We start from the raw sequence: 11,893 nt of genomic DNA, 5'->3' as shown, positions 1-11,893 counted from the left end.
TTGTGTTTGCTCTCAAGATTTGGAGGCACTATCTTTATGGGGGAGACCTTTAAGGTGTTTTTAGATCACAAGAGTCTCTAGTACATCTTCACTCAAAAGGAGTTGAACATGAGACAGAGGAGGTGGATGAAGCTGATTGGGGATTATGAAATGGATATTATATACCATGAAGGGAAGGCTAATGTGGTTGCAGATGCGTTGAGCATGAAGAGTGTGCATTCTCTTTGCACAACTATGTCTTTGATGAGGTTGAAAGATGAGGTGGGAAAGATGGGGATCCATATGATACAGAAAGGGGATGCTAGAGGGGAGTTGACAGTGGAGCCAGATCTTTATGATGATATTCGCAAGAAATGATGCGTGTCCTAAATATGTTGTTTTATGCCCTATTTTACACGCATTTCAGAGCTCATTTATGTAGTTTATGCTACTATTTGCCCCATTTTGTCTACTTTCGTATTTTTATGTAATATTGCAGATTTATGCGGAAACGAGTAGAAATCGAGCCAAATCCATCCCTAAGTACTTAGCATTGCATTTGACATGGAGTAGTGACTCGAGGAATGAGCTTGGTGCGCGTTTCAAGGCCTAAAGATAGCAAAAGCATGGGTGCGTACGAGTTTAACAAGCAAAGAAGCACTTCACATTATTATAGCCTGTTTTAGATGGCAATATCTCGAGTTCTAGAGCTGATACTCAAGTGATTCCAATTGTAGGTGAAAGCTTATCCTCTTAGCTTTCCAACGCCGCATAGAACGCCTGATTTGACCAAGTAACGAAGAAATGGCAGCTGTTTTAAGATCGGTGCGCGCTGCAGGAATCGACAGAATGCAATTCTGTACAGCACCCTTGGTCGATCGACTGACCTACATGGTCGATCGACCAGAGCACGACATACAGAAGCTCCTGTACAGCGCAAGTTGGTCGATCGACTGATGCTTATGGTCGATCGACTGAACAACGGGTCTGACGCAAAATAAAAGATCGAGGAACTTGAAGCCCATAGTACATTAGGTTTTGGAATAAGAACTACGTTGTTTTCTATATAACGGAAGCTAGGTTATTGAGTTTAGGCATCTAGTTTTTAGCATACAGTTCTTAGATACAATTAAACATTCATTAGTTAGATTATTTCCGTCAATAAAGTTACTCTTTTGCAATCGGTTTTTGGATCCTTCTTCTGCAATTTCGGTATTCCCTTTGTTCTTATTCAGTTTCATTGCCTTTTTATCGTTCATAGATTTAGAATTGCTAGTTAGTATCCAAAGCCAATTATCGTTTATCGCTATTTGTTATTTGATTACTTCAAGCATGAATGCAATAGTTTATTTCGTTATTATTATTGTTGTTTTTATCAGTACCATGAGTAGCTAATTTTATCGTGCTAGGATGTAGGGGAACTGTAGAATTAGGCGGCATTAAATTTGGTACGACCTAAATCGCATGCCGGTCGATCGACTGGGTTCCCTGGTCGATCGACTGGCCACGCTGAGATTATTTCGTTTTAATTGTTTTAATTGTTATGTTTGACGAATCGAATGCATGCGACTAGTTGAATACCTAGGATTTGACCGACCCAATAAAGATCGAAAGATAGGGAAGGGAGATAGCCTACTTAATTAAGACGACTAGAGTAGCGAGATCGAAAGATATGCTAGTTTAGCCTTTTGAGTCACTTTTCAGGACGAAAGTCAGTATTAGTGATATTAGGGACCTGTAGCGAGATCGAAAGATGCTACCTGTGAGAGTGGACCGAGAGGACCTCTTATTTTCCCGCCTCACGTGATTGTTTTAGACCTACCTAGTTTGCTGCCGCCGAAGCTATAGTGAACCGACCATCCTTGCACCCTTTTAATATCTGTTTTAAACCGTTTTTTTGTTTATTCTCTTTTATTTGCCTTTAGCTATAGATCAACTCAACTCAAAACCCCCACATATTTGTTACCTTAGACCGGAATTAGACAACTAGAAATTACATCTGCCTCTCTGTGGTTCGACCCGACTGCCGCTAGCTATAGTTGTAGTTGGAGATTATAAATTTATTTTTGACACCTCACGACGGGTATCAAATTTTGGCGCCGTTGCCGGGGAGGCAATTGTTCTAATTTTTGGTTGTCTTTATTTTAGTCTGTTTTTCGCCTCAAGGGAAGACTGGGTACCTTGAGGCAGTTCTTATCTTCTCCTTTAGTGTTGTTTATTTGCAGTACTTCAGGAGAGTCCACTCATGTTCCATTCTTGGGAGCAGCAGGTGGAGATTTGTGGGAGATGTGGCATTGAGGGGCATGATTCTGTTATGTGCCGAGCAGATATGGACCAAGTTTATGCTTACTGGCATTATAAACAAGATCATTATGCGCCGCCACATCCGTGCTATCAGCAAGGCTTCCAAGAGCCTTCATATTCCTTTGCACCGCCTCGCAAAGACCCTCTTCCTTCTGAAGAGAGTGCGGAATTGAAGTCTATGGTGGAGATGCTTAAACTCCAAATGCAAGAAATAGCTGAACAGAGAGAAGCTTCTTTCAAAAGACTTGAGCTTCTCTTGGCTCAAGTAGCTGCCGAGCAAAATGATGATGTGTATGACTCGGAGGATGATGATTTGGAGGAAGATGAAGCCTCAATTGAAGACTTCAATGCTGTGACACATGAAGAATTCGATCAAGCAGATTTGTGTGGTCGAACGAATGACATTGCAGAAGGAAGAGCGGTCGATCGACTGGAACCATTGGTCGATCGACCAGTTATGCTGGAGGAAGAAACTACTCGATCGAGTAGTGACACTGTTCGATCGACCCCTGCAGCCTTGGAAAATGTTCAATCGTCACAAACGCCTATTCCGGATGTCGATGAGATGGTAAATGAAGACCATTCCTATCCGATTAGAGGTAATTCCACTCCTTTAGTCGATTATGTATACCTTCTTACTCCTTCTGTTGAACCATTTGCTGCTGTAGAATTGACGCTTCCGCCCCAGTTTGGGAACAAATTGGAGGAACATCGCTTTGTTTCTCTTTCTACAGGTCTTGGCAAGTTCAAAGACCCCGGAGGTGAGTTGGGTGTTCCTAGCTTGAAGTCTGGCACTGCCCGGATATATGATCCAGGAGGAGGTCCTGATGAGGATATGCCGTCTAAGAAGAAGCTGTGCGCTGAGGTGAAAGATTGGGATTCGAATGCCGCGAAACGTTGTTTTTCTTCCGTTGCCATGTTGTGGAGGCCGGGAGTAGATTTGACAGTTGCTGAAGCCACTGCGTTCAGTCAGAAGCTTAGTAGTGGGCCAGTGATTTGTGCTTTTTGATGATCGAAAAGTGGGTTGAGCTGGGACCGTCTAATCTAGCGCTACCGGGAGGCAACCCGGAGTTTGAAACATTTCGTTTAATTTGGTTTTGGAACATTTAGCTTTATTTGTTTTTGTGTGCTCTAATAATTAGCAATACTTTAGTCGGATACTTTGGGTTTTGCGCAATTTTGGGCGCGTTATTATGTGTGTATGCAGGTATATGGACCTTATTAGCTCAAGTTATTGAGCTAATTCGAAGAAATCAGAAAGTTACAGCAGTTTTCCCAGTCGATCGACTGAGTTGCGCATCTCAGGAGTTTCTGTTCCTGTTCACTTTGGTCGATCGACTGCCATCTATGGTCGATCGACCACTACCGCTGCTGTACCTATTCACGACCTTTCCTCTGCTGTGTTGGGTCGTTTTGCGGGATTGAGGGAGTTTTCTACTCTATTTTATTTCCCGACTCATTTCTGATTTCTTCCATTTTCGTAACTTTGCACATAATTACCGCTTCAATATTGTTTTCTCGGTTTTACGCGCGGTTTTTGTTCGTCTTTTCAGGTATTTATTGGTAGCACTGCTGGCTACTGAAACCTTCTAGCTTACGCTGGTTTGGGGAGGTTTCCTTTTGCTGCGCTTAAAGTCTTGTGAGTTCCCAAGTTCCACTTCATGTCATGTTTATTTCTTTTCTCGCAAATTCCCATTTCTCTTCTATTTCTTTACATGATTTTGCACAATGGGGACATTGTGTGATTTGGTTTGGGGAAGGGTTTTGCGTCGCATTTGCATAAGTTTTATTGCATTTCTGTTTCACGTTTAATTTTGTCTTGCATTTGTTTATTTCATTTCTCTTATATATACAAAAATTCAAAAAAAAATCTGAAAAATTTCAAAATTTCAAACAAAATTGCACGTTTATTTTAGCATATAGGTCGAGTCGGAACGGTAGTATTTCAATGATGACATTGCATTTGCATTTGTTTACGCCTAAGCCTTGCTAATTGACATGTTATTAGTAGAATCATTCGCATAGTCTACGAGTTTTCGTTAAATTATTTGCTTAAATTTAAACTTGACTTAGAATTTTGGCAAACTACATCATATTTCTGAGATTTAGAGCCTATAACTGGTGATATCTATGACCCGTTTATTTAGGAATGTGAGTAGTACTCCTTATGAGACATGTCATATCATATTGCATATATATGAACTTAATCTGCTTAATACCTGTATGCATTCGGTTTGTGGTTCGTTGACACATGTGGTAGAGGTTTCCTTTTATTCATTTTGCCCATAAGCTCCACACTGCCAAAAATAGCCTTTTTGTCCCATTACTACATCCTACATATAGCCTGCCTTTGTCAAGCTAGTAGTTTAGTTTTCGGGATTGTTACTATGTTTTTGGTGGCATATGCTCATTTTGAGATGATGTTGGGAAGATGAAAAGAAGGAAAGAAAGAAATAGAAAAGAAAAAAAAGATGAAAAAATGATTCGAAAAAAAAAAAAAAAAAAGAGAGTTATGTACTGTAGAAGGCAGTCGATCGACTGGCCTCATCGGTCGATCGACTGCAGCCCGAGAAGAGAAAAGAAAGAAATAAATTCGCATAAGTCAAAGTTCTTATTATTTGGCGATTTTTGCTCCCATGTTTTATTTATATCGTATGGGGAGTTGATTGATTTATTATTATGGAGATTGCGAGATTTGTGCTAATCATTTGCACCGGGTTTTATCATTGATTATGAGCAAGAAGTGGATGTTGTCATATGGTTTTGTTAGGTACTAGCTTGATCACCTGTACCTCCACACTCCCATAATTATCTTTGCCTCTTCTTACCCATACCTCACATATCCATATATACCTCGGCATGTGTCATGGTCATCTGTTTGGTTGGAATGCATATGTACGGTTGTAGAGATTATTTTCATATTAGACTGCAGGCATGTTCTTATAGGTCGTAGTTAGGTGAGAGTCTCTACAAAATGAATTCTTTCTATCTTTACATTATTCACCTGTGCTTATTTGAGTGATTTGAGCGACCCGTGAGAGTCCAATTTGATAAGTTTCTATAGTTGACGGTTCAGCATGTTTTTAACGACTCCATAACTCGTTTGCATGATTCATTTGCTAATTGATTGTTGGTTATTGCATTAAATTGGTTTAGGCTATTCAATTGCATTTCGCTCTGAGTTTGAACTCGTTCCTTTAGATCGAGTCTAGTTCTTGCTTGGGGACAAGCAAGGGTTTGGTTTGGGGAAGTTTGATGCGTGTCCTAAATATGTTGTTTTACGCCCTATTTTACACGCATTTCAGAGCTCATTTATGTAGTTTATGCTACTATTTGCCCCATTTTGTCTACTTTCGTATTTTTATGTAATATTGCAGAATTATGCGGAAATGAGTAGAAATCGAGCCAAATCCGTCCCTAAGTACTTAGCATTGCATTTGACATGGAGTAGTGACTCGAGGAATGAGCTTGGTGCGCGTTTCAAGGCCTAAAGATAGCAAAAGCATGGGTGCGTACGAGTTTAACAAGCAAAGAAGCACTTCACATTATTGCAGCCTGTTTCAGATGGCAAGATCTCGAGTTCTAGAGCTGATAATTGAGTTATTCCTATTGGAGGTGAAAGCTTATCCTCTTAGCTTTCCAACGCCGCATAAAACGCCTGATTTGACCAAGTAACGAAGAAATGGCAGCTGTTTTAAGATCGGTGCGCGCTGCAGGAATCGACAGAATGCAATTCTGTACAGCACCCTTGGTCGATCGACTGACCTACATGGTCGATCGACCAGAGCACGACATACAGAAGCTCCTGTACAGCGCAAGTTGGTCGATCGACTAATGCTTATGGTCGATCGACTGAACAACGGGTCTGACGCAAAATAAAAGATCGAGTAACTTGAAGCCCATAGTACATTAGGTTTTGGAATAAGAACTACGTTGTTTTCTATATAACGGAAGCTAGGTTATTGAGTTTAGGCATCTAGTTTTTAGCATACAGTTCTTAGATACAATTAAACATTCATTAGTTAGATTATTTCCGTCAATAAATTTACTCTTTTGCAATCGGTTTTTGGATCCTTCTTCTGCAATTTTGGTATTCCCTTTGTTCTTATTCAGTTTCATTGCCTTTTTATCGTTCATAGATTTAGAATTGCTAGTTAGTATCCAAAGCCAATTATCGTTTATCGCTATTTGTTATTTGATTACTTCAAGCATGAATTCAATAGTTTATTTCGTTATTATTATTGTTGTTTTTATCAGTACCATGAGTAGCTAATTTTATCGTGCTAGGATGTAGGGGAACTGTAGAATTAGGCGGCATTAAATTTGGTACGACCTAAATCGCATGCCGGTCGATCGACTGGGTTCCCTGGTCGATCGACTGGCCACGCTGAGATTATTTCGTTTTAATTGTTTTAATTGTTATGTTTGACGAATCGAATGCATGCGACTAGTTGAATACATAGGATTTGACCGACCCAATAAAGATCGAAGGATAGGGAAGAGAGATAGCCTACTTAATTAAGACGACTAGATTAGCGAGATCGAAAGATATGCTAGTTTAGCCTTTTGAGTCACTTTTCAGGACGAAAGTCAGTATTAGTGATATTAGGGACCTGTAGCGAGATCGAAAGATGCTACCTGTGAGAGTGGACCGAGAGGACCTCTTATTTTCTCGCCTCACGTGATTGTTTTAGACCTACCTAGTTTGCTGCCGCCGAAGCTATAGTGAACCGACCATCCTTGCACCCTTTTAATATCTGTTTTAAACCGTTTTTTTGTTTATTGTCTTTTATTTGCCTTTAGCTATAGATCAACTCAACTCAAAACCCCCACATATTTGTTACCTTAGACCGGAATTAGACAACTAGAAATTACATCTGCCTCTCTGTGGTTCGACCCGACTGCCGCTAGCTATAGTTGTAGTTGGAGATTATAAATTTATTTTTGACACCTCACGACGGGTATCAGGAAACATGCTTTGGATCCTAAGATTGAGGAGTGGAGAGCTGGAGTAGAGAAAGGGACAGTGTCTCGATTCTCTATTCATAGAGATGGCAGTGTGAGATTTGATAGGAGGTGGTGTGTTCCTAGTGATGAGGAGTTGAAAAAGGTGATCATGACAGAGGCCCATTGCACACTATATTCGGTACATCCAGGTGGTGACACGTTATATAAAGACTTGAAGAAGACTTTATGGTGGCCTGGGATGAAGAATAAAACAGCTGAGTTTGTGGCTCGATGTTTGACATGTCAGAGGGTTAAGGGAGAGCAACGACGACCACAAGGTAAGATTCAGTCTCTTGAGGTACCTGAGTGGAAATGGGAGTCTATCTCTATGGATTTTATAGTGGGTTTGCCGAGGAGTCAACAAGGTAACAACATGATATGGGTGTTAGTTGACCGTCTGACAAAGTCAGCTCACTTTGTTCCGATGAAAGATACTTGGACCAAGATACAGTTAGCTTTGGCTTATAGGAAGCATGTGGTTCGTTTGCATGGGGTGCCTAAGGATATAGTGTCAGATAGAGATGCGAGGTTCATATCACGATTTTGGAAAGAGTTGCAGGAGTTGATGGGAACTACTTTGAAGAAAAGTACTGCATTTTATCTTGCGACAGATGGGCAGACAGAGAGGACCATCAAAACTTTGGAGGATATGCTGCGAGCTTGTGTTATGGATTTCGGTGGTAGCTGGGAGGAGAGATTAGATCTGATTGAGTTTTCTTATAACAACAGCTATCACACGAGTATTGGTATGGCACCTTTTGAGGCTTTGTATGGGAGGAGGTGTAGGAGTCCGATTTGCTGGGATAATAGAGCTGAGGCAATGGTTTTAGGACCACATATGGTACAGGAGATGGTAGAACAAGTTAAGCTGATCAGACAAAAGATGAAAGCGGCCCATGATCGACAAAAGTGTGAGGGGAAAAATGAATTCAAGTGAGTGGAAAAATGAGCAAAAGTTGGTCTAAAAGGAGGGAGTGGGCCGGATGGAAGAGGGTGGAGTGAGGGAGTGATTTAGCTTTTTTTATGTCCAATTGTCATTGTGCATAAAATAGAACAAAAGTTTGATGGGATAGATCAAAGACATGAGTGTAATGATTATGTTTATAATCATCCATTTACACTCCATTTACACGGTCCAATGTCCCATTTACGGGTCCATATCAGTTCTAAAATTTGTCGCACAAATACGTGTAATTTTACTTTAAACATCGTTTTATGTTTAAATGCTTTTCGATAAATTTTGTTCAAAACACTCCGTAAATATACGTGTACTGCTACACATATTATTTACGTACTAATAATAATCACATTAATCAATTAGTACCATTTTAGTGAATTAACAATTAATTAACTAAAACCCGTCTCATTAAATTTATTATTTAATTATCGCATAATAAATAATAACAGCCGCGCAACGAGTTCGCAACTCGAAATCTCTCTAAAAATAATCGACTAACCTTTTAGTCTTTAAATCAAGGGACTAAATAAATTATATCTCATACAATTAATTAGTTGTCAATTGGGGTTCGTTCCTTTAGGTGTGACCGAAAGGGGTCAGTTGATCACCGCCGTCTCAAGACAATAACGTCAAACTCTAGTCAGCTAACCATTATTGATTTACGTTAATCAACTGATAAGGATCAAATAATAAATATCCTGATGATATTCCTTTAATGAAATTTATTATGTAAACGCACTATTGTGGAGGACACTAACTCCAAAAATCTCCCACTCAATGCAAGGTGTCTTTCAGGTCGCACTTGCACATGAACATATCGTGAGTGGTTTTCTCGATTGGGAGTGTGACTACAAGATCGGAAAAATCTCCCACAGATTACTTCCGAGCGTGGCCAGACATTTATACTCACAACTCCTCGAGTGGCCTTGAGATAAAGTTACCTAACGTGGGTGGACAATTCCTGTATGCCGTATCTATCTTTGCCCAATACAGATCATCATGACTCAGAAGTTGTCCTTTGGCCTCCTTTCATGGCACGACCTAGGACAAAAACCAAAGTCACTCAGAAACTGCATTGACTTGGATAATAGTCTCCAGTCAAAAGAATCGAATCATAGGAACATCTTAGAGATCGCTGCCACGACCAGGCGTCTGTAATAGAACTTAGGGAATCTCTAAATGGTCACTGTCCGGCAAAGTATCACACACTCTGCCTATGTAATTGACTAGTCATCACGTATGACCTCATGGTGTTGAACAACCATCAATCGACTTACAATCTAGTCACTCCGAGACGTCACCTCATTAAGTGACTAGGGACAAAATACAATGTTCATCTTATTCACTTGAATAGTATTCAACATTGTCTCCACAACTTATTCAGATAAACAAGGTATTCATGTTTTAAGTCAAACTGAATAATTGAGTTCTTAAAGAGATTCAAATAATGAATGCGATCATCACTTATGTAAATATCAATACACTATCCAATATTTACATAACGATCTTCAACAATTAAGGTATACTCCTCAATCACATTGAGATGACATAACAATCATGTCTACCTTATGCCAACGGCTTTGATTAGAGGCTTAGCAACAGTTGCATCATTCTAATTTCCATTGCTATTTCCCTTTGTTTTATGTAATCTTTTCATCACATAGAACCTTTCTGAGTACATGTCTAAACAAGTTTTTAGACTCTGGTACTAAAACCAGTCAAACACTCCCACTATTTTCACAGTCTCTTGGGAGACGATATTCGGCTAACGGAACTACTCTAGTTCCATCAATTTCCGGATATCTACTGTCTCTTTTACAATATCGGATGTTGTAATGTACGTAGCTTTCGTTCATGATTTATACGTATGACTCTTATACAAATCCTTCATATGACATCTTTTTTTTAGGTGGAATGTGAAATATATTAATATAATAAGTGCATAAATGCAATTACATGGTTTTGGGATGAATGGTACCACCTACACAATCAACTAGACATCAACAAAAGAACCAACCTAGAATACAGATACTTGCTGAAATCTAGATGGCCATCTTTTGGACAGATATCTTTACTTGATGAGACTTTGGTAGCGCACATGGTATAAGTGCATAAATGCAAGTCTACACAGATTTCTGCACTGCCAAATGGAGTACAGAACCGCAGCCACAGCAGCGAACACAATATGCTTCTTCAACAGAGATTTACACCTCCATTTCACACACCAATTGACAATGTCCTGCCCAGGAAGCTGAACACCTAGCAAGTTCTTCAACAACTTCCAACAAGAGGAACTGAATGGGCACTGATAGAATAAATGAAGATGAGTCTCAGCACAATCCTTACACATCTCACATAAACCATCATTAGAGATCCCAAAAGCCTGCAATCTGTCTTTGGTTAGGAGCCTTTGCTTAACACACAACCAGGTGATAAAGGAGTGTTTAGGCATATTAAAGCTATTCCAAACCAGTGGGTGCCAGGCTACCTTAATTATTGATCCTTGTAGCCATTGGTAACCAGCCTTAATTGTATAAACACCATTACCATCAGACCACAGATTGTTTACATACCCAGGTGTCAGCATATTTTTGACTTTGTAAATCATCCTCCAAGTCCAACTTGTAGTTTTCCTAGGTTCATATGACATCTTTTATGTATAACTTCTTATACATACATGTATAACTTCTTATACATGTTATTCCTTATGCACATAACTCTTTTACATACTAATCATTCCTTAGCTAGGCCCATAACATCTTATAAGCATAGGAATGTTTCCGTGTAATCCCTTTACACGAAATTCATCGATTCCTCCAAACTACAAGAGTAAATTCTCAGTGCTTCTCAAGTACTTGAGAATGCTCTTGATAATCATCTAGTGACACTCACTAGGAAATGATTGGCAATGAGTTCTCATATTCTCAATATGATGAGTCCCGACGAGAGCAGCTTTTAGCATATTTAATAGATCCTGCAACGGAAGCAAAAGAGATCATATTTGCGTTCAACAACTTGAACGAGTCAAGAATCTTATCACATAAGTCTCTTGACTAATGCTAGTATCCATGGAGATCTATCTCATTAGATCCGGATATTTAAGATTCGCCATACTACTCTCAGGTATTCACCCGAGAATATTTCAAGTCACTAATATGTCAAACACATATTTAGACTAAGAAACATCACCTTAGCTATATTTCTAGTCACTAAAATGTCGAGCATATATTTAGACTAAGAAACTCACTTTAGCTCCCACTAAACTCCATGTATCATCATGGTACCTCGACAACTCGAGTAATACCATTATGATTAATGACATGATTTAACCCAAGGTTCCAACTCTTTGACGTATATAAGATCACAAAAGGGATCTTTCAAGCATGCTAGGATTCTTAGGATTGACAAGATCAAAAAAAATTCTCCCTTCACTCGACTCATTTAAGGAGAAGGTTTTATTATCCTTTTGCCGAATCTCATCCTTATGAGAGGCTAAATTGCTAAGAACATTCGAATTGATAAAGGCATTTGGGTTGTCACAAACTCTTGTAACCACCTCAAAAATTAAAATATCTTATGTAGCCTTTATAACAAGATCAAGGTAACCTAATTTGGCGTAAAGTTATCGCCCCAAATCAAGTCTCA

General features: G+C 39.4%; 1 protein-coding gene across 1 annotated transcript; it reads right to left on the bottom strand.

The window, feature by feature from the left end:
- Positions 1-10,319: 10,319 nt before the first annotated feature.
- On the bottom strand, positions 10,320-10,898 carry LOC141601585 (uncharacterized). Its single transcript, XM_074421879.1, has one exon. The coding sequence runs from the start codon at positions 10,896-10,898 to the stop codon at positions 10,320-10,322; it is 579 nt and encodes a 192-aa protein (XP_074277980.1).
- Between the last annotated feature and the right edge of the window lie 995 nt (positions 10,899-11,893).

The sequence above is a fragment of the Silene latifolia genome, chromosome 9 (genome assembly GCF_048544455.1).
Source record: "Silene latifolia isolate original U9 population chromosome 9, ASM4854445v1, whole genome shotgun sequence".
NCBI classification, from domain to species: Eukaryota; Viridiplantae; Streptophyta; class Magnoliopsida; order Caryophyllales; family Caryophyllaceae; genus Silene; species Silene latifolia.
This window is presented reverse-complemented; position numbering and strand designations above follow the sequence as displayed.

Coding starts and splice junctions, on each gene's coding strand:
- LOC141601585 (XM_074421879.1), bottom strand. CDS start 10,898: ATGTCATATGAACCTAGGAAAACTACAAGTTGGACTTGGAGGATGATT.